This window comes from Triturus cristatus, chromosome 5_2 (genome assembly GCF_964204655.1).
Source record: "Triturus cristatus chromosome 5_2, aTriCri1.1, whole genome shotgun sequence".
Taxonomy (NCBI): Eukaryota; Metazoa; Chordata; class Amphibia; order Caudata; family Salamandridae; genus Triturus; species Triturus cristatus.
The window spans coordinates 1123160381-1123186604 of record NC_140588.1 but is presented as its reverse complement, the minus strand read 5'-3'; the positions used below and the strand labels follow the sequence as shown (position 1 = coordinate 1123186604).

Here is a 26224-nt window from a genome sequence, read left to right as displayed (position 1 = left end):
ATCCACAGTCAAAAACAAAGAATGGAAGGAAGGCCGGGATTATTCCATACGGAACAGCCAGGTCTTAAATTCCTTTTTGAATGGCAGCAGATCCGTCACAGTCCTGAGATACGGAGGAAGTTCATTCCAAGCTTTAGCAGCCCCGTAGATAAAGCTCCTGCCTCCCCAGCGAGCTTTCCTAATGCGTGGGACCTGAGCCAGATTGGCTCCTTTAGATCGTAGGCTTCTACCCGGCACGTACCAGTGTAATCTGTTCTATAAAAAATCTGGACCTAGGCCGTGCAGTGCCTCAAAGGAACCGAATACGACTATTGACCGCTAGCCAGTGCAAGGTTTTTCTCCTACGGACGCTGAGGCAAATCTCGAAGCGCCCGTAAGAAGACGGATTGCAGCATTCTGCAGAATCTGAAGTTTGCTCAATGCCCTGCATTGCGCATTTAAATACAGACCGTTGCAATAATCCAATCTAGCAAGTACCAACCCCCTGACCACCGTGTGTCTGCAGTCCTGGGGTAACAGGGGTAGCACTTTCCTCAGCATCCTAATGGTATACCTGGTTTTTGATGTCACCTCCTTGATGTGATAATCTAAAGTCAATCTGTCATCCAGGATTATGCCGAGGTTTTTTGCTTTTACAACTGGAACTGGAAGCGTGCCCAGAGAGTCCGGCCAGCATGCTGGGGTCCAGAAATTAGTGATATTTCCGAACAGAATAACCTCTGTTTTGTCTGAATTCAATTTAAGGCAGTTCTTCGCCATCCAGCTCCCCACTGCTAACATACACTCCCGCAGGCGTTTTTCCATGTCAATCTCCCCTCCTGGGGTCAGAGAGACCACGATTTGAGTATTGTCTGCGTAAGAAGTGATCCCAAATCCATAGGCGCTAATAACAGGTGCCAGTGCGCTCACAGAAATATTGAACAGCGTGGGGCTAAGTGATGACCCCTGAGGGACGCCGCAAGGTGTGGAGAAAGGTTTAGACTGGAATTCCCCCAAGGTGACCACTTGTTTTCTGTCTGTAAGAAAGGATCTAATAAGGTCCCAGGCTTTTCCGCCAATACCACACATTTTTAGACGATTCAGAAGTATGGAGTGGTGGACGGTGTCGAATGCTGCCGACAGGTCGAGCAGGATCAGCGCCGCTTTCCCTCCCTGATCCACTGCCTCTCTAATTTCTTCCGTGGCTTTAATCAAAGCAGATTCTGTACTATGACCTGGCCTAAAACCATATTGCGTGGGGTCAAATGCTTAAGTTTCGGCCAGGAAGAGACTAAGTTGCTTATTCATAAATTTTTCGACCAATTTGGCCGGGAGGGGAAGTCTAGCAATCGGGCGAAAGCTATTAGGATCATTTAAAGGCAGGTTGGTTTTTTTTAGGAGTGGTAAGATTGAGGCAAGTTTCCACAGCTTTGGAAAGATGCCAGTTTCGAATATAAGATTAAATATGCTCGTAAGCCTTGTTCCTATCGGGCCCGACGCCAGTTTAGCCCCCCTGCTGGGACAGGGATCAAAAGGGGAGCCTGAGTTGATTTCCCTCAGGCCTCTTTGTGTGTCTAAAATAGAAATTGTCCGGAATTTATCAAAAGTTGGGCCATCCTCAGGCCCTGGGCCTTCCTTCCACAGTTTCAAAGTGCCAGTACATCCCTTGCTGAAGACGTCAAAAATGCGTTCTACCTTGGTCAAAAAGAACTTGGCCAGATCTTCACAAAGTTGTTGGCTAGGTTGGACTGGGCTTGGCTTTGGAGAAGTCAACAGCGTGACTGTCTTGAACAATTCTTTAGCTGTATTTTTGGATTCTAAAATCTGGGCTGAAAAATATAATTGTTTTGCAGATGTAATTACATGTTTATAGGTTTGTAAGCTGATTCTATACGCTTTGCGCTCAGCCTCCATGTAATTACTCCTCCAGGCACGTTCAAGTTTCTTACAAATGGCTTTTTGTTTTCTAAGTTCCTGGCATAACATAGCTACACACTTACATATTTATACCCTAACGTGAATGCAGAATGATGCATTTTGGTTATTAGAAACAGGCCGGCTCCAGGGCGGTGTGACCAGTGCTGACTCCGGGTGGGGGTGTTGTGTTTGCAAGTAAATAATGGTTTTAAAAGCACTTGCTGCTGGGTTCCTGGCCTTTAGCAATTTTCAGGCAACAATAAAAATGTCAAGAAAACTCATGTGATTAATGAAAGAGATCAGAGCTTTGTCTAGTGGAAGTTTTGACTAATAATAAGGTAGTGCCGAGGGGCAATGTGCTGCAGATCCATAGTGCATACATTGCAAATAGGTCAGTGCGTTACTGCTTCTGTCAGAAAGGTCTTTTTGTCACTTGCAGTTAATAATTTAAAATCCTAACATAGAACAATAAGCTGTTAACTGTCAAAGATATGCATGCAAACTGCAAGGTATAAATGAGAGCATTATGGATCTTTCCTCAGTCTTTGATTATCCTAATGTTGCAAAAAAGGTTCATTTGGATAGAAATCAATTCTGGTTATTAAAGAGAACCCCCCAACTATGGTGTTACATTATAAATTCAGAGTTTGTGTTTCTCCAGACCAATCACTAATAAACTATAGTGCCCACTAGTATGGCTGTCATGTGACCCCCACACCTTGTGGTCCTCTGTCTTCAGTAAAATTTTCTATACAGTGATTTACACACATATGATTGATTGTCTCTGTGTAATGTGCGTGTGATGCAAAGTGCTCTGACACCCTACATTGGTATGAGTGGCGCTATAAAACAAATTCAATGCATCTGAGAGAGAGAGTGGATATGGAGACTTGAGGGGCACTGTTAGAGGGTGGTGGTGAGGGAATCCATGGCAGGATGGTCATTGGGGGGTGTCAACAAACATTGTCGCACAGGGCGCCACCAGCGCTAACGCCGGCCCCGGTTATAAACATTTTCATGAATCATACATGGAAAACTGCACCAGCGGCCAGTTTTGAGGTGCACATCACTAAAGCTTTCTGAACTCCTTTTTTCCCACTAGTGAGGCAGAAGTTCTGCCTCCAAAAGTGTTTTTGCTTAAACCCCTACCAATTCTGGGGGGCAGAATTGACTTCTGCCCACAGCAGGGGTGGCGTCCATGCCCTGTAATGCCCACTGTCGGCACTTTGCTTGATAATATGCCATTGTGGGGAAATATTGTGCCCGCTTAAAAGGGTTTACGAGACCAGAGTCACCCTTTGTGGACATGCTCCTCGTTTAATCCAGTAATTTGCACAAGTAAATTAGATTTTGTAAATCGGGCAAATCGTTTTTAAACAGAAAGAGAGCATAGGAAGGGGGGCAAGTCTGGGCAGGACATCAGCTTGCCCTTTGACCCTTAAAGCACTGAAGCTTAAAATCAGTTTGTATTGCTTAATATATCCAGAAAATGGTTCAGAGTGACCTTTTAACGGGAGGGTTTATAACTGACCTTTGCAGTAGTAGTGGGGAGCGCTCCTTAAATGTAATTGATGATAAAAGCAGAAATGCAGGCTAGCACATTACAAAACGAACAGATGCTGACACCTGCATCACTCAAGCTAGAGTTTAATTCAATGTTCCTCTTATTTTACTTCAGAGAGAATCGGAGAAAGACTCGAGCAGATGCAGAGAACTGTGCAGAGGACAGAAGGTACAGTACCAGTAACATACATGTGGGTTCTGATTGTAACTTCTGGATGGAAGAGAAGCTACGGTTCCATTTCTAGACATATGGGACCCGATTCACAAAGGTAAACTGAGACGAGAGTCTGACTTTACGACTTTCAGCATTCACAAAGGTGATTCACGAGGAGTGAAGGTAGACTTTTTTCTCAGTTAACCTTAAGTTTTGGTCTTAAGCTTAACTGAGGTCAGAGGTCCTTAGACTTATATTACAGTTTTATAAATGATTATTTTCATTTCAAATATTTTATGCCACAATACAAAATAAATAAAATCCAATGCTACCATATAGACAAAGCAAGTTCAGGTAACTATAACTCGCGCGCCCACAATGCACTGCTGATGACGTCACATATTACATCACTCGTGACATGGTCAGTGACATCACTGATGACATCACTGATGACATCTGAAATAAACACATTGTGGATTGCGGTCGCGCGAGTTATAGTTACCTGAACTAACTATAACGGGGGAATTTCAATGGTTTTTTACGAGTGAAATGTCCAGCTAACTATAACATGTGTGAAACCTATGGTTTTTTAAGTGAATTTGCAAGATTTTTTAAATGCTAATTCCTAACTATAACGTGTGTGAAACCTATGGTTTTTTAAGTGAATTTGTAAGGTTTTTTAAATGCTAATTTATTAAATTTTTTTTTTATTTAAGTTTTTTCACCGTGCGATTTTATGGAAAAAAAATAAAATGTTTTTTTCACCCTTCGGAGTCCTTCAGGGACCCCCTGACAAAGGCTAGAGGGTCAGGAACTCTCTACCCTGCCCCCTTTTCACGTTCTCCACCTTTCTTTTTCAGTGCGACACACAAAATGGCGTCCGACACTTCCTGATTTCAACCGATTCGAATGTTAACTGACATCTAACCACCAATCAGAATTACGGCACCGTGCGCGCTTATAGATATTTATGTACTTTTAACTGCAATTTTTTCAGGAACTACTGAACAGATTGACACCATATATGCAAAAGGCACATGCCTGACGTGAGGACTACCTCTTTGCCAAATTTCAAGTAATTCTGTTCAGCCGTTCGGGCTGTACCTTCGACTAAAGGTCCTACGGGAAAATGCATTGGGAAAATGCGTTTTGGGACCCCCCTTTTTTCTCGGCCCCCGCTTGACGAATCACCCCGAGACTTTCAGGGTAGGAGCTGAGCGGAGCGCCCCATTAGTTTTGAAAATTTCGCGAGGATTCGTCAACCGGCGCCAAAGTTATTCAAAATAGAATTTTCAGATTTCCTATGGAAACTCAGTCCTAACTATAACTATCTACTGGCGACCGCCAGTAGATAATAGATATATATATCTGTATATATCTATATATATCTCCTACTGGCAGTCGCCAGTAGGTAGTTATAGTTAGGACATATTTACCATAGGAAATCTTCAACATTCTATTCCCAATAACTTTGGCGCCGGTTGACGAATCTTCGCGAAATTTCCAAAACGTTTGGCCAGCTCCGGTCCGCTCCTCTCCTGAAAGTCTTGGGGTGATTCGTCAAGCGGGGGCCAAGAAAATAGGGGGGGTCCCAAAACGTGTTTTCCCCATGCAAATTTTTCATAGGAACCTTTAGTCGCAGCTACAGCCTGAACTGCTTAACGGTATTGCACCAAATTTGGCAAAAAGGTAGCCCTTGGTTCAGAGTCGTGCCTTTTAGCGAAATGGTGTAAATCCGTCCAGTAGTTGCTGAGAAAATCAAAAGTAAAATCACATATATATCTAGGGCCGCGGATCCTCCCGAGCATGAGCTTTATGCTAATTGGCTGTCAACACTTCAAACCAAGAAGTGTTGGCAGCCATCTTGTGCCTCGGTAGAACCGAGCCACAAGAAAGCAGAAAAAAAACACGAAAAACGCAAAAGAGGGGCAGGGTAGAAACACCCTGACCCCCTAGGCCTGCTTAGGGGGTCCCACAAGGACCCCCAGGGCCCAGATATTAATTTCTTTTCAAATCTGCAAAATCTGCTCACGGTGCGTGGATCCTGCCGATGAAAAAAACCAAAAATGAAGCGCGGGCTCCCGTGCCTCGTTGTTAATTAGCCCCATGGGGCCAGGTCCCGGGGGCAATATGCATAATGTATTGGGGGGCCCAGAGGGGTCCCCCAGCCCTGGGGACCGCCAGCCCCCCGGGGCTTTATAAAATGATGTGCTCTCAGCCCCCCCTTAGCCCCGGGGGAACGCCATCCCCGGGGCTACAAAATGAAATGGGTGGGGGGCTCAAAAGCCCCCCAAACCCGGGGATTGCCACCCTGGGGCTTTATTTACATATTTGCAGGGGGCTCACGGCCCCCCCGCAGCCCCAGGAACCGCCACCCCCGGGGCTTTTTTTAAAAATACAAAAACTACCTGTGTGGGGGGGCTTGAGCCCTCCCACATGCCCTGTGGACTGCCACTTTCCCGGGGCACTAAATATTTAAAATAGGGGGTCTGCTACGGACCCTTAAGCCTGGGGACCAGCACCCCCCGGGGCTTTGAATTAAGTGGGAGGGGGGCCGTGTGGCCCCCCCTGGAGCCCTTAATGGCGCTGGGGACCACCACCCCCCAGGGCCGACTCCTGCAGTGTCCCAGGGTGCCCACCCGCGGGACACAATAGTTTGCTATGGCAGGGCAGGAGGGTCGCGGCTCCCGCCCTGCCATAGCAAACTTGGTTTGGATTTTGAAAGAGAGAGCAGGAAACCTACTCTCTCTTTCAAAATTCAAACCAAATTGCTTTTCCACACGGGGAGCTGCATCTTAGCAACTCCCCATGTGGAACAGCAATGCCGGCTCCCGCAGCAGGCGGGGAGCCTGCGGGACCATGGGGGGATTGGGGACCCCCCACGGCCCCCAACGGAGAGGGCCAGTCCCGAGGGATGGGGTTCCCTGCCCATAATTTAAAAGAAAAAATTTAAAACAAAAACTAAGGGCAGCCCTGGGGATGGGGTCCCCGGCGCCATAAGTGGCCAGAGGAGGGGGGCAACGCAGCCCCTCTCCAAAACAAGACAAAATCAAGAAAAAGGCCATGCCCCGGGGGATGGCCTCGGGAGGGGGACCACGCAGCCCACTTCCTAATTTCGTTTATTTAAAAAAAAAAAAATTGGGGGCAGGCCCTGGGGGATGGGGTCCCCAGGGCCAATAAATTAGAAAAAGAAGGGGGCCACACAGCCCCCCCTTCTTAAAAAAAAGAAACACAGGATCGCACCGGAGGCCACGCCCCCTCTTTGCTGCACTCTGCAAACGCACCCGTTGGCGCGTTTGCAGATGGGGAACGAATTCCCCTTGAATACTGGGGGTCCCTGGGGGCCAACTAGCCCACCAGGAACCTGTAGTATGCCTTAGGGGGCTGCATTGCAGAGAGGTGTTCTGAGGCCACGCCTCTTTTTACACCTCTCTGCAACGCAGCTCTGGTGGGCTAGTTGCACCCCAGGGACCCTCAGGATTCAAGAGAAATTAATCCCCCAACTTAAAATGCGCCACGGGGCACGTTTGCACAGTGGTGAAGGGAGGGGGTGGGGCCTGAGGTAAAATGTGTGCAAACAGGCCCTGTGGCGTGTTTTAAGTTGAGGAATTAATTCCTCTTCAATCCTGAGGGTCCCTGGGGGCCAAAAAGCCCATCAGGTACCTCCAGTAAGAGCCACGGAGCTGCGTTGCTGAGTGTTGTAAAAAGGGGTGTGGCCTCTGAACGCTGCTCCCTGGAGCATACTTGAGGTACCTGGTGGGCTAGTGGTCCCCAGGGACCCTCAAGATTGAAGACAAATGAATTCCCCAACTTAAAATGCGCCACAGGGCCTGTTTGCACACATGTCACCTTAGGCACCGCCCCCTTCCTTCACCACTGTGCAAACGTGCCCCCTGGCCAGTTGTAAGTTGAGGAATTAATTCCCCTTCAATACTGAGGGTCCCAGAGGGCCAACTATCCCATCAGGAATCTCCAGTATGCGTCAGGGAGTTGCGTTGCAGACAGATGTTCAGAGAACATGCCCCTTTTTACACCTCTCTACAACGCAGCTCTGTAGTGCTTACTGGAGGTACCTAGTGGGCTAGTTGGACCCTAGGGACGCTTAGGATTCAAGGGGACTTAATTTCCCAACTTAGAACGGACAGAGGGCGCGTTTAAACAGTGGTGAAGGGAGGGGACGGGGCCTGAGGTGACGTGTGCAAACACGCCTTGTGGCAAGTTTTAAAGTTGGGGAATTAATTCCCCTTTAATCCTGAGGGCCCCAGGGGGCCAACTAGCCCACCAGATGCTTCCAGTAAGTGACACTGCGCTGCCTTGCAGAGAGGTGGTGCAGGCCGTGCCCCATTTTACACCTCTCTGCAACGGCGCTTACTAGAGGTACCTAGTGGGCTAGTTTGACCCTAGGGACCCTCAGGATTCAAGGGGACTTAATCTCCCAACTTAAAAAACATCCACAGGGCGTGTTTACACAGTGGTGAAGGGAGGGGATGGGGCCTGAGGTGACATATGCAAACATGCCCTGTGGCGTGTTTTAAGACTGGGAAATAATTCGCCTTCAATCCTGAGGGCCCCTGGGGGCCAACTAGTCCACAAGGTGCTTCCACTAAGTGCCACTGCGCTGCATTGCAGAGGGGTAGTCCAGGACGCGCCACTTTTTACACCTCTCTGCAACACAGCTCTGTGGCACTAACTGGAGATACCTGGTGGGCTAGTTGTACCCAAGGGACAATCAGGATTCAAGGGGACTTTATCCCCCAAATTAAAACGGCGTGTTTGCACATGTCAGTTTAGCCCCCCTCACTTCACAAGTGTGCAAACGTGCCCTGTGGCGCGTTTTAAGAGGTATGTACTAGGGGTTTACAGAGGAGTTCATTCTAATCACAGGGGTACCCCAATGCATAGTGTTCCATTGTGTATGTGGGTGTTTTAACTGTATGCTAAGTGTCTTTTAGCATAGCACTGGCTCTAGGACTCACTCCCCTTGCACTCGTCTAGTGACCCATTCAGCACCATGTACTAATCCATTCACTGCGCCAAAACCCAAACACATGTAAATTCACACAGGCACTCTCCTTGCAGTACTCTAATCATTCAGTCAGTACCCAAGTACTCATGCAGAGAACCAGGTCTTAACACATGGACTGCTCCAACCCCTCTCCAATACGCATGCAGTTCTCTAACCACCTACACACTGGTCTTTCACACCTTCAATTCCATAGTCAGTATCCATACACTTCCAGCAATCACCCTGTCGCTCCCCTTGCACTCCTCTAGTGACCCATTAAGCATCATGTACTAATCCATTCACTGCGCCAAAACCCAACTACTTATACATTCACCAAGTCACTCTTCTTGCAGTACTCTAATCATTCTGTCAGTACCCAAGTACTCATGCACTGAGCCAGGCCTTAGCACATGGACTGCTTCAAATGCCTATCAACTATGCATGCAGTCCTCTAACCGCCTACACACTTCTCTTTCACACCTTCAATTCCCGAGTCAGTATACATATACTTCCAGCAAACACTCTGTCAATCTCCTAGCACTCCTCTAGTGACCCATTCAGCACCATGTACTAATCCATTCACTGCGCCAAAACCCAAACACTTATAAATTCACCCAGGCACTCTCCTTGCAGTACTCTAATCATTCAGTCAGTACCCAAGTACTCATGCACTGAGCCAGGTCTTAGCACAAGAACTGCTTCAAACCCCTATCCACTATGCATGCAGTCTTCTAACCACCTACACACTTGTCTTTCACACCTTCAATTCTCCAGTCAGTATCCCTACACTTCCAGCAAACACCCTGTCACTCCCCTTGCACTCCTCTAGTGTCCCATTCAGCACCATGTAGTAATCCATTCACTACGCCAAATCCCAAACACTTATAAATTCACCCAGGCACTCTCCTTGTAGTACTCTAATCATTCAGTCAGTACCCAAGTACTCATCCAGCGAGCCAGGCCTTAGCACATGGACTGCTTCAAACCCCTATCCACTGTGCATGCAGTCCTCTAACCACCTACACACCTGTCTTTCACACCTTCAATTCTCCAGTCAGTATCCCTACACTTCCAGCAAACACCCTGTCACTCCCCTTGCACTCCTCTAGTGACCCGTTCAGCACCATATACTAATCCATTCACTGCGCCAAAACACAAACACTTATAAATTCACCCAGGCACGCTCTTTGCAGTTCTCTAATCATTCAGTCAGTGCACAAGTACTCATGCAGTGAACCAGGTCTTAACACATGGACTGCTCCAACCCCTCTCCAATACGCATGCAGTTCTCTAACCACCTACACACTGGTCTTTCACACCTTCAATTCCATAGTCAGTATCCATACACTTCCAGCAATCACCCTATCGCTCCCCTTGCACTCCTCTAGTGACCCATTAAGCATCATGTACTAATCCATTCACTTCGCCAAAACCCAACTACTTATACATTCACCAAGTCACTCTCCTTGCAGTACTCTAATCATTCTGTCAGTACCCAAGTACTCATGCACTGAGCCAGGCCTTAGCACATGGACTGCTTCAAACACATATCCACTATGCATGCAGTCCTGTAACCACATACACACTTGTCTTTCACACCTTCAATTCCCCAGTCAGTATCCATACACTTCCAGCAAACACCCTGTCATTCCCCTCGCACTCATCTAGTGACCCATTCAGCACCATGTACTAATCCATTCACTGCGCCAAAACCCAAACACTTATAAATTCACCCAGGCACTCTCCTTGCAGTACTGTAATCATTCAGTCAGTACCCAGGTACTCATGCAGTGAGCCAGGCCTCAGCACAATGTCTGATTCAAATGCCTATCCACTATGCATGCAGTCCTCTAACCACCTACACACTTGTCTTTCACACCTTCAATTCCCCAGTCAGTATCCATACACTTCCAGGAAACACCCTGTCACTCCTGTTGCACTCCACCAGTGACCAATTCAGCACCATGTACTAATCCATTCACTGCGCCAAAACCCACCCACTTATAAATTCACCCAGGCACTCTCCTTGCAGTACTCTAATCATTCAATCAGTACCCAAGTACTCATGGACTGAGCCAGGCCTTACCACATGGACTGCTTCAAACGCCTATCCACTATGCATGCAGTCCCGCAACTAACACCCTTATAGTTCTGCACTTGTACATTCAACAACAAAAAAAGAATATTTCAGTTTCAATATTTTAAAAAACATTGTTATTTCCATTTATATAACAAATATATAATGTAACTTTAATAAAAAATATGTAAAAATAAACAGTTAAACTGTAAAAAATCAGTATCAACAAAATACATATAACTATTATTACTTTAAAAAAATATCATTTAAAAAACCTTTGAAATTCACTGAAAAAACCATAGGTTTCAGGGCTGTTATAGTTTGGAATTAGCATTTAAAAAACCTTAGAAATTCACTGAAAAAACCATAGGTTTCAGGGCTGTTATAGTTAGCTGGACATTTCACTCATACAAAACCATTCAAATTCCTCCATTATAGTTAGTGTGGTAAATAATTTAATTACCGGTACTTAATTTGATGCGGAAAACTAATAAGATCAGCTCAGTAAAATAAGAGGCAGAATCCGTGGTATTAGAGGTTCGGAACGGGCTTTATTCCTATACAAAGGAACATAATTCGAATTATGGGCCTTCTATTCCATCACCACGAAAGTTCAGGAAGGAAGGAACAATACATTATTGACAGGTAGGCAGTTTTATAGAAAATACATTACAGTAAAGCAGATGCAAGAGGCGTAACAGCTGATAAAGGTGCATACGTAGCTAATAGAGGGCGTAATTTAATAAACGTCGTCATACATGATGTCATGAGTGGGTGGATCCATAAGAGAATCCTGCAATGTCAGCAGAAATAGTTGGCAGAGATGCGCGCGCAGCCGCATGACGTGTGATTGACGTGCAACGAGAGGGTGAAGGGGCTTTGACATTTAGCTCTACATGTGAAGACAAAAGTCTGGGGTTATGTCAACCTAATCCCAAATCATATCTAATATCCTATGTTTAAAGAACTGTGTTATCCAAAAAGAGAGGTCTCTTAGGATAGAATCTTATTCTATACTGACTATACTGACTATTAGTGCGTGTACAAGCGTCTAAGTGTCTACACTAGATGCGAGGGGGTAGGAATATTCCATGGTAACGGGGTTATGAATTACTTGCATGAGGGCAGCGAGGCCTGGCCCTTTGCACGGTAGTTGGAGGAATGTTTACCTAAACTACTAGACAGGAATGCATCGGATGAGGAGCGAAGGAGATAATCTCGAAGGTGAAATACAGTTTTTGGCAGGCGACGGGCTGGATCAGGCACCGTTAGCCGCGCAGGGAGTAAGACAAAGTTCATGGTCACAGATGCAGGCTCAGACTGGAGCTTTCAGAGGCAGAAGGCAAGAAAAGGCTTAGTGGCAGAATCAGGGCCTACTCGCCTGGACTGTAAAATGGGATAAATGAACCATATAAAGCCGGTGGCCTTTCATACTTAGGAATAGAATATCCGGCCCATTCATGGCGGATCTGAAAGAGGACATGTTGACGGTGGACGCACATGTATTTGCGTCTTCATAACTGGAACTGGAGGGAACATACATGTACTTGTGATTTATACATGAAGCCGTTGGGGTCCAAGATAGGGGACATAACCGACCATAAAAATCCATATTTCCACATTCCCTCCTTGTCCCCTACTGGCCCTTAGGAGATATCAATCTTCATCAATCCATCGATCTGTTCATATAACATCATTTGTTCTTCTTTCTTCTTCCGGGATCTCGAACGAAGACTTGGATGTGGGATACACGGGGTGGCACACAGACCACAAATCGCTGGCCCACATTGTAGACATAAGCAGCAACTGAATAGTATGAGAAAGCCAATACCTAGGAAGGAGAGCATTCTCCATCCCCAGGCTGACAACACGCCCCAGAACCAACCGGACCAAGTCCAGGTGCCTGGACTCTGGTGTATCTGGCTTACAATCTTATGAAGGCGGGTTATGGCTTTATATACTGACGGTGAATTTTCTGGTATGAAAATGCAACAACTTGATCCGATGACCCTACAAGCTCCGCCCCTATCGGCCAGGATGACGTCAAGGACAAGACGATTTTGAAGCACAACAATCCGCATAGCAGACTGTTCTTCTGTTAAATTGCCTAAGGCGGAAATAGTTTCGTTCACTACTGCTTCAAGGGTTCTGGTTAATCTACGTATCAGCTTACTATTAGTGACTGTACCTATATAAGGAAAGAAACCTTTATTGAAATCTGTGTATTTTTCCCATGCCGTTTCAGCGTAATCGACAATTGGGAGATCTCTCTGCTGTCTATTGTGTACTAAATGGGTATTTCTGTGATAATCAGGAGGAGCTAGGAAAACAGGTGGTAGGAGGAATGCTATGTAACAGGTACCATCCCAATCTAGAGGTAGGCGTATATATGCGGTCTGGCCACATATAAAGTAGGAATGACGAGAAGCTCTAAATGTAGACTTGCCTTGATCACTGAATTTTATCACAGTGGTGCATTTACTATGGCCCATGTGTATGGAGCCATTCTTTCTTACATAGTTCCCCTTTTACTGGGAATACGGGCATGGCGGACAAGATTGGTGTAGCTTCAGATTCAACGTTCAGGATCATGAGGTTAAGTGTAAAATTACCTAATCCGTATACTTCATTTTCTAGATCAGTTCCTGTTCTTTTAGGAAGTCCCTCCTTGTTAGGGTAGCAGACTTTAAGCAAAACTAAGTTCAGGTTTCCCCATACCCAGTTGTCTTGATAAACTGCGGAATTTGAATCTAGAGAATCGATCAAACTAAACCATGCTCCACAGGAGCCATTGTGTGTGAACGGATAGGGAAAGAGGGGCAAAACTCCCTTATAGTTCTGATAGGGAGGGAGTCGGCCACATATCCAACAATTTGTAGCATTGCTAGTCTGATGGGAATGATGTAACATACTAATAAAAGTGTTATTGCGCAGCGCAAATCTATATGACAACTCATGCGGAGGAAATTCACTAAAAGAATGTTCTGCAGTTATATTATAAGCATGCTTAGGAATAGGATAATATATGTGCAACAATATACTTGCAGTGATTATTAGAAGACTTAAGAAAAACAAAATTAATAACGTCACTGTGCAATGACTACGCAGTGATTTACAGTACGCATGTTTCTTGAGCAACATTTGATTATTTTTTCTCTATTCCGGTCCAGAGGATACATGTCAGAGACAGATTCAACCGATTCACCTTGGAGAGGACTTAAACAATCAAATTGTCTGACTGACTGGACCTCAATTTTAGTCTATATAGTTCTGAGTTCGATTGCTCAACCAAAGGGAGCTTTGAGTCTGTCTTTGAGGAAATACAGGGTTTAGTCTCTATATCGGATGGTAGTCCATAAAATTTCTTGATATGACTTGAATGTATCCAACCTTTGCGACCTTCGATCTTCACGGCTGTCCTCGTGGTGAGCAGTACAAGTTGAGGCGATTTCCACCTAGGATCCAGCTGAGTCTTCCGGTCAAAATTCCGCACTAACACCAGGTCCCCGGGAACTACGTCATGGGGTTTCACCTCGGTGTTGTCGGGAAAGGCTGCAGCTACCTGTGAACGACAAGATTGTAGTGCAGACATCAAGGAAGCCAGGTAATCTGTCAGCATATTACAGTCAACATCAGTTATTTTGCGTGGTATAGGCGTCCCCCACATATTTGGTGGTCTACCGAAGATCACCTCATACGGGGATAGCCCTGTTCGAGAATGTGCTACCATTCTCATGTAAAAGAGTGCAACTGGTAAGGCTACTACCCAATCGACACCTTTCTGTCTACATATTTTGGACAATCTAATTTTCAGAGTTTGATTATGTCGTTCCACGAGACCTGCTGCCTCGGGGTGTCGGACACAGTGAAATCTCCATTGATAGCCTAACAAAAGTGAAACGTGTTTCATTAGTTCGGATGAGAACGGCTGGCCGTTATCTGAGTAGACAACACGTGGTAAACCGTACCGTGGGAAGAATTCTCGAACTAACTGTTTGGCAGTAGTCGGGGCAGTGTAATCTGAAACCGGGTATGCTTCTGTCCAACGGGAAAGAGCACAGACAACTACGAGAACATATTTGAATCCTCGACATCGTTCCATCTGGATATAATCCATCTGGAGGACTTCAAAAGCATGATTAGGAGGTTGAAATCCACCCTGTTCTACGGGGATGCTTTTACCTGGATTAAACTGACAACATATCATACAGGTACGAACTTTTTGTTTAGCTGCGGCTCGCAAATGTTTGTTGAACCAAATGTGTTGAATGCTGTCTAGCATAGCCTTTTCTCCTAGATGCGCTGGACTATGTATAGTGTTAATGATGACTTGGACCATTGAGTCGGGAAGAAACCATATAGATTTTTCCATCGTCATCCATCCCTGATCTGTTTGGATCCCTCCTAATTCAGTCCATTTCTTTATTTCATCTGGTGTAGCATGTGTCTGTATGTCAATTACGTCAAGAGCGGGATCCTTAACCGTCATGCAATGTGTTGGTGTCAGAACTATTGTCTTTGTCATGTCAGATGTGTGAGTTTTATTCTGAGCAGTCTGTTTAGCTGTTCTGTCAGCTAGGTCATTGCCTTGGGAAATGATATCAGTAACTTTCGTATGAGCTTTACATTTCATAATTGATATTGCAGTGGGTAGATGTATTGCATCTAATAAGGCATGAATGAGGGGTCCGTGCTGAATGTGGGCACCGTGAGAAGTTAAATAACCTCTCTCTCGCCACAGCACGCCGAAGTCATGTACAACTCCGAATGCATAACGTGAATCAGTGTATATGTTGACTTTCTTATTTGTGGCTTGAATACAGGCTTGTGTCAGAGCGATGAGCTCTGCTGCTTGAGCTGACAAGGTATTTATGCAATATGTTTCAATGACTTCAGTGTCTGTTGTGACTGCATACGCGGCCACTAGCTCTCCTGTACTTGTTCTCATACATGAACCATCTACATACAACGTCAGGTCTGGATCTGACAATGGGACGTCTGTCAAGTCTTGTCTGGGTTTCGTCGTGATAGTAATAACTTCAATACAATCATGTGCTAGTGGGTCTGTTCCGTTTACTGGCAAAAGTGTGGCAGGATTTAACGTATTACAACGTCTGATTTCTATATGTGGCTGAAACAATGTTAATTCGTAACCGGTAAGTCTTGCTATAGTCAAGTGTTGTGTCTGTGTGCGGTTCAAGAGAACTTCTACTGCGTGTGGTACTTGTACTGTCAGTTGGTGTCAGGAACGCTCCCGTTTATGCTAGGCATCATGATGACAAGAAAAGACATGTCTCCATAAAGATCCCGGCAGCCAAGTATCCGCGTTGGAGGAGAATTAGTCCTGGTTGGAGGTCCTTCTTGTGTGCAGTTATTGGCAATTTGAAGCACCCCTTAGCAGGGGATCGAGACTCGACTGTGTCCACTTTCAGTGGTGGTGCGCGGTCTAGTAGTACGCCCTCGAGACGCTTCGGAAGAACTGATGCGCATGCGCGAAGATCGCGCGGCGCACTTCAACGATTTGAAAACCGTTGACAGGAGCGTTCTCCCTCAGCGCTTCTCGTCAACTTACTGAAGTACCTCAGAGAACTTATAAGACGACTCAAAGATATCAGTAGGGAAGTAGCGAATGCTATCTTGTAATTCTTGCATGTATATTAGTTTTCTCAAGCCTTTTCTGAAATTCTTTACCAGAGAAACAAGGTGAAAACCAGAGCAGCTTCTGACCTCCGTCGAGGGAAAAGGCAAGAGTCGAAGTTTGGTAAGGGGAGTTGCTTCTGTGAAGAGAAGAGCCCCCGTTTCACAAGTAAGAGTGTTCAAGTGATTTTCAAAGTCCACGTTTGCAGACTAAGAGACTGTTGGTGATTAAGAGTAGCAGTAACAAGGAATCGTTCAACCTAGTGCTCTAGAGGTTATCAAGAACTGAACCAAAAAGAACTAAGTTATGGTTGGACTTCCAAATTGATTGAGAACTACTTATGAGGAACTCAGTATATTCTTCTATTTAACCTTGAGGGATACACATGTTGTCTATGTGAGAAACTTCCTAAAAGCAAGGTGACATTCAAGCTCTTGGGAGTTTCCTTCCAGTCGGTCAGATAATTACACAATCCAGACAAGGCATATAGAGAGGAGCTAGCCTCAGCTGGGACTCAGGTAAATAGGTATAAAATAGAAAGAGAGAGAGCAAGAGAGGTAATTGAGAACTTTGGGCAAGTTTATGTTGTGTTCTCTTTTGCAGGTGACTTTCTTTCTGAACATAGAAGTGAGGAGAGCGACCTGAGTCAAGAGGCAGTCTCTCTTGTTTTGTCTTCCACTTCCCCTTTCCCCCGGGCTGAAGTCAGTGACAGTTGTCTTCACCTGTCGCTGGCTTTGGCAGGAAGGATTTGGGACTAGTCATCTGCCTCCGAGGGAATCGACCCTCTGCCGTTTAAGCAGTTCTGACAGATTGAAGTGCCTACCTCTTAATTGAGGATTGCAGATTCCCTCCTGGGCAGTATGGCTGAGGGTATAGATTTAAAATCCTTGACTAGTATTTTGACCAATATGCAGGAACAATTAAATAGTGCCCTAGACGATAACAAATCCCTGAGGGAGGAAGTTAAGAGGTCTAGTCATGAATCCATGCAAACAAGGCAAAAATTAGATGAGCTGGTGGCTTCAGGGTCAGTTCTTAAGGGTTCCCTACCTACGTCAAGTTACCCCTCCTCTGCAGACATTTCCACTCAAGTCATTCACGCAATCTCGCCAATCATTCCTTTGGCGCCCCCAGAAAGATTTGGTGGAGATCCTCTTAAGGCGCAAATATTTTTGACCCAGTGCTCGTTGCACTTTTTATGTCGCCCAGTGATCTTTGCTGAAGATCAATCTAAAGTGGCCTTTATCCTGTCGTATCTGAATGGCGATGCAGCTGCCTGGTCTATGTCTCTGGTCACCCGGAATGATCCAGTTTTGTATGATTTTGAAGGTTTCAAAAAAGAATTTTCAAGGATTTTCGATCGACGCTCTGCATCCCAAGCCACGGATAATGAGTTGTTAGAACTCAAGCAAGGATCTCGAGACCTTGTAGGATATCTGGCGCAGTTTAATAAATTGATTGTAGAGACCAATTGGCCTGAAGAAAAAAGAGCAGCCATATTTTATAGAGGATTGAAGGATGAACTAAAAGATGCGCTCGCCCAAATTCCTCGAAGACCCACAGAAATTTCAGAACTGATTGATTTGGTGCTACAGCTCGATCACAGACTGAGTGAGCGACGTAGTGAAAAGAAAAAAGACTTTCGACCTTTTCCTCCTCGCTTTGACCGAGTTAAGACGGAAACTCACAAGAATTCAGACGGGGCTTCCACCGAAGAACCAATGCAAATTGGATCCGTCAGAGGGCCCTTGACTAAAGAAGAAAAAGAGCGTCGACGAAGTGCACAACTCTGTTTATATTGTGGATCAGCAGGGCATTTTGTAAAAGAGGGTCCAAAAAGACCAAAGGTTTCTCAGCAGGGAAAAGACAAGCTTCACCCGTAGAAGGAGCTGCGCGGGTGGAAGCAATTACTAAGTCAGCTCAAGAACCTCAGCAAGTTGTGAACACTTTACAGTCTGCCGCTCCCCATTTGGTAGTCTCCTTTACCATAAGTTTTCGAGGATTGGAAATAAAGAAGGTCTCAGTGATGTTAGATTCAGGGGCTACCGGAAATTTTTGTGACATCAATTATGCCCGCCAGCAAGGAATCAAGTTTGTCAAAAAAGAAATTCTGGAAGCAGTGAGGGCTGTGGATGGTACAAATCTATCTTCAGGACCTATCACCCACGAAACTGAATTAGTTCGATTAAATGGACTAAATGGTCATTCGGAGTACATGACGTTCAATCTAATTGATGCTCCTCAGTTTCAATTAATTTTAGGACTTCCGTGGCTGACAGAGCACAATCCAAGCATAAATTGGAGTAAGAGAACAGTTGTCATGGACTCCCCCTTCTGTAAGGAAAATTGTTTCAATGATCAGATCCAATCTAAAGAAGAATCGCCAGTTCTAGGTCTGGTCCACCATCCAGTTCAAATTTGTTCAGTGGAAACCAAAGAAATTCCATTTGAGTACAAGGATCTATCATCAGTATTTGACAAAAAAGAGGCCGAAAAACTCCCCCCTCATCGCCCATATGACTGCAAGATTGAACTTGAGCCTGGGGCAGTGCTCCCGTGCAGTCGTATATATGCCCTTACCGAAACTGAGAATCAATTTTTGAAATCTTATCTAGATCAATATCTAGCAAATGGATTCATACGCCCCTCCCAGTCCCCAGTTTCCTCTCCCCTATTTTTTATCCCCAAGAAAGATGGAGATCTTCGAGCATGTGTGGATTACAGAGCCTTGAATCAAGTGACTGTAAAAAACCGTTACCCTCTTCCTTTGATCTCAGTGTTACTGGATCAAGTAAAAGATGCCAAGGTGTACACTAAATTGGATTTAAGAGGGGCATATCATCTGATTAGAGTGGCAGCTGGCGATGAGTGGAAGACAGCGTTTCGCACCCGTTATGGATTGTTCGAATATCAAGTAATGCCATATGGGTTGTGCAACGCTCCCGCAGCCTTTCAGCATTTTGTAAATGATATCCTCGGAGAATTTTTGGACCGAGTGGCGGTGGTGTACATCGATGACATTTTGATTTTTTCACAAAACAAGGATGAGCATGTGCAACATGTGCGAGCCATTCTCACCAGGCTGTTTGAAAATCACCTTTACGTAAAATTGGAGAAGTGTGCGTTCCATGTTGAAAGGGTTGAGTTTTTGGGTTTTGTGCTCACCCCTCAAGGCGTCAGTATGGATACCACCAAGGTGAAGGCAGTGCAAGAGTGGCCATCTCCAACGAATGTCAAAGAGATTCAAAGTTTTTTGGGATTCTCCAATTTCTATCGAAGATTCATCCCAAATTTTTCCCGCGTGGTAACCCCCATCACTTGTCTCTTGAAGAAAGGAGTGAAGTTTGTCTGGGGAAAAGAAGCTGAAGAGGCTTTTCAATTTTTAAAGAAATCTTTTACTCAGTCTCCAGTTTTACTGCATCCCAAGACGGAAGATCCATTCTATGTAGAAGCAGATGCTTCGGATGTCGCCATTGGGGGAATTCTCTCTCAACGCCATGCAGACACCGGACAACTTCACCCAGTAGCCTATTTCACCAGAAAGTTGACTCCACCAGAGTGTAATTATTCCATTGCCGACAAGGAGTTGTTGGCAGTGAAATGCGCTTTTATCGAGTGGCGACATTACTTGATGGGAGCTAAGCACAAAGTCACAGTGTTCACTGACCATCGAAACTTGCAATTTTTAAAGTCTGCTCGCACTCTGACTTCCAGGCAATTGCGATGGTCCTTGTTTTTTGCGGACTTCAATTTTGTGATCACTTTCCGGCCAGGGGCCAGTAATGCTAAAGCAGATGCACTCTCCAGAATCGACTCCAATTCCCAAGAAAAGATCCAAGAGTCTCAATTTATTATCCCGGAGGAGAAAATTATATCAGCCACAAACCCTTCAGATTTTTCAACTGAGATTAAGAGATCGATGACTAAAACAGAAATGAGTCAATGGGCCTTGGAGGAAGAAGGTAGAGAACTAAAGAATGAATTACCTTACTATGAAAATCGTCTTTTCCTTCCAACAAAGGCTCTCCAGGAAAAGGCCCTGAAGTCCTGCCATGACAATCTGTTAGCGGGTCATAAAGGAATTTGCAAGACAGTTGAATTGGTGGAAAGAAATTTTTGGTGGCCAGGGATGAGACCGCAGATACGACAGTTTGTGTCCACTTGTGAAAGATGTTTAAAAGGGAAATCAGACCGTAAGGCCCCGCAAGGGTTGTTAATGCCATTGTCCACTCCACCACATCCTTGGCATACGGTTTCTATGGATCTGATTGTAGATCTCCCTCCAAGTCAAGGATTTAATACCATCCTTGTAATGGTAGATACCTTTTCAAAGATGGCTCATTTTGTCCCACTTAAGAAAATTCCCAATGCTCCAAGTTTAGCTCAGTTGTTTTCCCAACATGTTGTGAGGTTACATGGGATTCCAAAAGTTTTGATTTCCGATCGAGGCTCGCAATTTGTTTCCCATTTTTGGAAGGCCTTCACTAAGAGGTTAGGAATAGATGCTCGCTATTCCACTAGTTTTCACCCGGAAACAGATGGGCAGACAGAAAGGGTGAATCAAGACCTAGAACAGTACCTCCGGCTTTATCTCTTAGATCAAGGGGCAGAGTGGTCAGAGTTGGTGTGGGCAGCAGAGTTCGCCTATAACAATGCCAAGCATTCTTCCACGGGAAATTCACCATTCTATCTAAACTATGGTAGACATCCTAGTTTAATATTAGACAAGGAAGAAAGTCCAGTCCCTGCAGTAGAGGTATATGTAAAAGAAGTTCAAAATTCTTTAGCTCAAGTAAAAGAAAATCTAACCAAGGCTAAGACTTCTTATAAAACTCAGGCAGATAAGAAAAGGAGAATCAGTCCAGTTTTTAGCCCAGGAGATAAAGTGTGGCTATCCACTAGGAACCTCAGGTTAAAAGAAAATCGAAAGTTTCAGCCTCGCTTTATTGGTCCTTTCCAAGTAGACAAGATGTTAAATCCAGTGACAGTCAGAATCCATTTGCCTTCCCATCTCAAGGTCCATCCAACGTTTCATGTATCCCTGCTAAAAAAGAGTCCACCTAATTTGAGACGTCAGGCACCTACTAAACCAGTTTTGATAGATGGAGAAGAGGAGTTTGAGGTACATAAAATTTTAGACTCCATGTTTAGGAAGGGCAAATTGTGTTATCTGATTGACTGGAAGAACTTTGGTCCAGAGGAAAGATCATGGGAGCCTCACACCAGCATACATGCTCCAAGATTGATTCGTGAATTTCATAAAGCCAATCCAGCAAAGCCTAGATTGGGGGAGCGCTTTTTGGTGGGAAGTACTGTCAGGAACGCTCCCGTTTATACTAGGCATCATGATGACAAGAAAAGACATGTCTCCATAAAGATCCCGGCAGCCAAGTATCCGCGTTGGAGGAGAATTAGTCCTGGTTGGAGGTCCTTCTTGTGTGCAGTTATTGGCAATTTGAAGCACCCCTTAGCAGGGGATCGAGACTCGACTGTGTCCACTTTCAGTGGTGGTGCGCGGTCTAGTAGTACGCCCTCGAGACGCTTCGGAAGAACTGATGCGCATGCGCGAAGATCGCGCGGCGCACTTCAACGATTTGAAAACCGTTGACAGGAGCGTTCTCCCTCAGCGCTTCTCGTCAACTTACTGAAGTACCTCAGAGAACTTATAAGACGACTCAAAGATATCAGTAGGGAAGTAGCGAATGCTATCTTGTAATTCTTGCATGTATATTAGTTTTCTCAAGCCTTTTCTGAAATTCTTTACCAGAGAAACAAGGTGAAAACCAGAGCAGCTTCTGACCTCCGTCGAGGGAAAAGGCAAGAGTCGAAGTTTGGTAAGGGGAGTTGCTTCTGTGAAGAGAAGAGCCCCCGTTTCACAAGTAAGAGTGTTCAAGTGATTTTCAAAGTCCACGTTTGCAGACTAAGGGCCCGATTCACAGAACAAACTTAAGACTAAATCCTAAACTTAGTACCATTCTGGTATTCACAGAATGCACCTAGTACTTCTGGTATTCACAGAATGAACTTACTACTTTTGCTATTCACAGAATGAACTTAGTACTTTTGCTATTCACAGAATGGATTTACGACTCCTAAACTTACGTCCGCACTCGGGCCGGAAATTCCGGCCCGGAGGCGGAGCTTCCGGCCCGGAGGCGGGGCTTCCGGGCCGGAGGCGGAGCTTCCGGGCCGGAGGCGGAGCTTCCGGCCCGGAGGTGGAGATTTCAGCCATAGCTAAATCGGCCGGAATCCCCACCTCCGGGCCGGAAGCTCCGCCTCCGGCCCGGAAGCCCCGCCTCCGGCCCGGAAGCTCCGCCTCCGGGTCGGAAGCTCCGCCTCCGGGCCGGAATTTCCGGCCCGAGTGCGGACGTAAGTTTAGGAGTCGTAAATCCATTCTGTGAATAGCAAAAGTACTAAGTTCATTCTGTGAATAGAAAAAGTAGTAAGTTCATTCTGTGAATACCAGAAGTACTAAGTGCATTCTGTGAATACCAGAATGGTACTAAGTTTAGGATTTAGTCTTAAGTTTGTTCTGTGAATCGGGCCCCACGAGACTATTGGTGATTAAGAGTAGCAGTAACAAGGAATCGTTCAACCTAGAGCTCTAGAGGTTATCAAGAACTGAACCAAAAAGAACTAAGTTATGGTTGGACTTCCAAATTGATTGAGAACTACTTATGAGGAACTCAGTATATTCTTCTATTTAACCTTGAGGGATACACATGTTGTCTATGTGAGAAACTTCCTAAAAGCAAGGTGACATTCAAGCTCTTGGGAGTTTCCTTCCAGTCGGTCAGATAATTACACAATCCAGACAAGGCATATAGAGAGGAGCTAGCCTCAGCTGGGACTCAGGTAAATAGGTATAAAATAGAAAGAGAGAGAGCAAGAGAGGTAATTGAGAACTTTGGGCAAGTTTATGTTGTGTTCTCTTTTGCAGGTGACTTTCTTTCTGAACATAGAAGTGAGGAGAGCGACCTGAGTCAAGAGGCAGTCTCTCTTGTTTTGTCTTCCACTTCCCCTTTCCCCCGGGCTGAAGTCAGTGACAGTTGTCTTCACCTGTCGCTGGCTTTGGCAGGAAGGATTTGGGACTAGTCATCTGCCTCCGAGGGAATCGACCCCCTGCCGTTTAAGCAGTTCTGACAGTTGGTGTCCTAACACTATGGCATCGCTTTGTCTGATTGCTAAAGCTGTTGCTGCCACTGATTTCAGGCACGCAGGCAGAGCCTGAGCTACGGGATCTAATGTACTAGAAAAATAAGCACATGGTTTGTGTGATCCTGCTTGTTCCTGAGTGAGTACTGACAAAGCAGTACCTTCGCGTTCTGTAACAAAGAGCGTGAAATGTTTATTGTAACATGGTGTTGCTAAAACAGGTGCTTGACATAAAGCTTTCTTTAGGCTTTCAAAGGCTTGTGTATGTTCCTGAGTCCAAGGGAGGACAGTCGATGTGGCCGCCTCCTGTGTTGTCAACTGGATGAGCGGTTTTGCTAGAAATGCATATTGAGGGATCCACTGCCTACAGTATGAAGTGAGGCCTATAAAAGCCCGCACCTCCTTTTGTGTCTTGGGTATTGGCATGTTAGCGATTAACTGGATGCGGTCGGATGTAAGCTGCCTTCCCTCCTTGGACAGCGAGTGCCCAAGGTAAACAACTCGCTGGACACAGAATTGCAGCTTAGAAGGGGACACCTTGTGCCCCTTTTCGGCCAAAAATTGTAAAACCGTCAGTGAAGCTTTTTCACATTCAGTTTCGCTTCGGGCGGTGATCAGCAGATCATCGACATATTGAAGCAGGGCAGTGTTGACTGGCATGTGGATACTGTCAAGTTCTCGTTTCAGTGCTTGGCTATAGATGCTGGGGCTTTCTGTGAATCCTTGAGGTGCGCGTGTGAATTTAAAGCTTCGTCCATTTAAACTAAATCCGAACAAGTATTGGCTTTCCGGATCTATTGGGACGCTGAAAAAAGCATTCTTGAGATCAATTACAGTAAAGAATGTTGCTTCGGAATCAATGGCTGTCAGTAATGAAGAAATGTCTGGAACTACGGGGTATTGTGGTACAATACATTTATTTAATTCGCGCAGATCAATAACCAATCGATATACTGGCGGGGCTTTTGGATCAGTTCGTTTAAGAATCGGGATTATCGGAGAATTACATACATTGGAGTCGGTTTCGACAACCACTCCTTGTGCAATGAGCTCGTCAATGATTTGCAGTAAAGCCACTACAGTATCTGGGGGTAACTTGTATTGTCGCATTCGTGGTAGTACTACTCCTGTCTTTAGTGTGACTCGATATGGTGTAATGTTCATGCAACCAACATCTGTAGGGCCTTGTGCCCATAAATGTGTGGGTAAAGTCTGCAGTCGGTGATCCATGTCTCGGGACACATAGTGCCCTTTGAAATCACGTAAAAACAATCTTACTCCTTCCGGAGAACAACATATTATAGCTCCTAGAGCTTTCAGTGTTTTTATACCTAACAGGTTTTCTGGACATGATTTAGTAAGCAATAAATCTGTAGTTCGTGTCAAGGGACCAATCGTAAGTGGAAGAGGCTGTGATACTTCGTTAACGATAGGTTTTCCTGAAAAACCAAGGGAAATATTCTGTGAGCCTGAGAGGGGTGCCCCTGGAACTTCACTACGTTTTATGGTTGTTCGGCTTGCCCCTGTATCAAGTAAAAATTTTCTATCCTGGCCTAATAGTTCACTATGTACATAAGGTCCTTCTTGATCTACAGGGACCTCGATAAGGGGTAAGCCAACTTCCCTCTCTAGGCTGTTTCATGAGTATCGTTGATAATCAGGGTAGTCATACTGTGCGGTCTGGTACATCTGTCGTGTCGTTGTTGGTGTGGCAGCAATAGGCTGCGGTGGTGGAGCTGGCATAGACTGTTGCGGAGCTGGCATGGCCTGTGCATGCTGCGGGGCTCCTTGTTGGTTCTGATCCTGTCTAAGTGGCCGTGGTCTTTCTTTTGTATTACCTATGGCGATATTATGTTTTAAAACTGGACAATCGTGTACATAATGACCTGGCTGTTTACAATAGTTGCATGTCCCTTTTGCAGAACCTGCTGAAACACTGGACTGTGTCATACCCTTTTTATGACCGTCAGCTGGAACTGTCTGGGAAACTAGCATTTTCATTTTCGTGTCTTTCATGCGTCTTTGTTCATGTTCTTGTTCCTCTCTAATTCTATTGTGATGGTACTGTAGCATTTGTAACATTTGTGACGGAGTGTTACCTTTCCAGGTACTCTCGAATTTCAATACTCTATTCTTAACTTGGGGCAGGGCATTTTCAACTAACTTTGTCACAAACAGATGTGGATACGATTCGCTACTTGCTTTTATTCCACTATTTATACCAAAACATTTTTCGAATCGGGCATAGAAATCACTAGTGTCTTCATCTTGCTTTTGTTTACAGGCTGAGATTGCACCCCAGTCTTCCTTTTTCGTAGTTAATAAACGTGGCAGTACCTGTACTAATAAACCTGGTAGTATTTTGGTCTTTTCCCCAAGCCCTAAACCTGGACCTCGAGCTGTTTCTTCGTTTTCTAATGCTGTCCAATCTATCTTTTGGTCTCCCACCTCCCAATCCTTTTCTCTGAGTTTTTCGTAAATGCCCGCAGGCATTAATACCTTTAATATTTTCATAATGTCGGGATAGGTATACTCTCCCATGAGCAACATGTCTTTAATTTCACGGTGGAAACCCGCTGGGTCTTTGTCATGACTGGGTACCACTTTCTTCATTTCTAATAGTTCCATTTTAGATATGGGTGTGTATACAAACACACGTTTAAACTGATTGTCCTCACCTTTTATCGGGTGTACTTCGCGTAAGGGATTCTGTCTATCCATATAATACGTCGTTCT

At 45.2% G+C, this 26224-nt stretch overlaps 1 protein-coding gene across 1 annotated transcript in view; it reads left to right on the top strand.

The window, feature by feature from the left end:
* Positions 1–26224, top strand: part of LOC146829872 (uncharacterized) — a 674792-nt gene that overhangs the window by 416235 nt on the left and 232333 nt on the right. The window contains exon 9 of the mRNA XM_085608537.1: positions 3575–3628. Within this exon, the coding sequence (XP_085464663.1) occupies positions 3575–3628 (54 nt within the window). The remainder of the gene's footprint in view (positions 1–3574; positions 3629–26224) is intronic.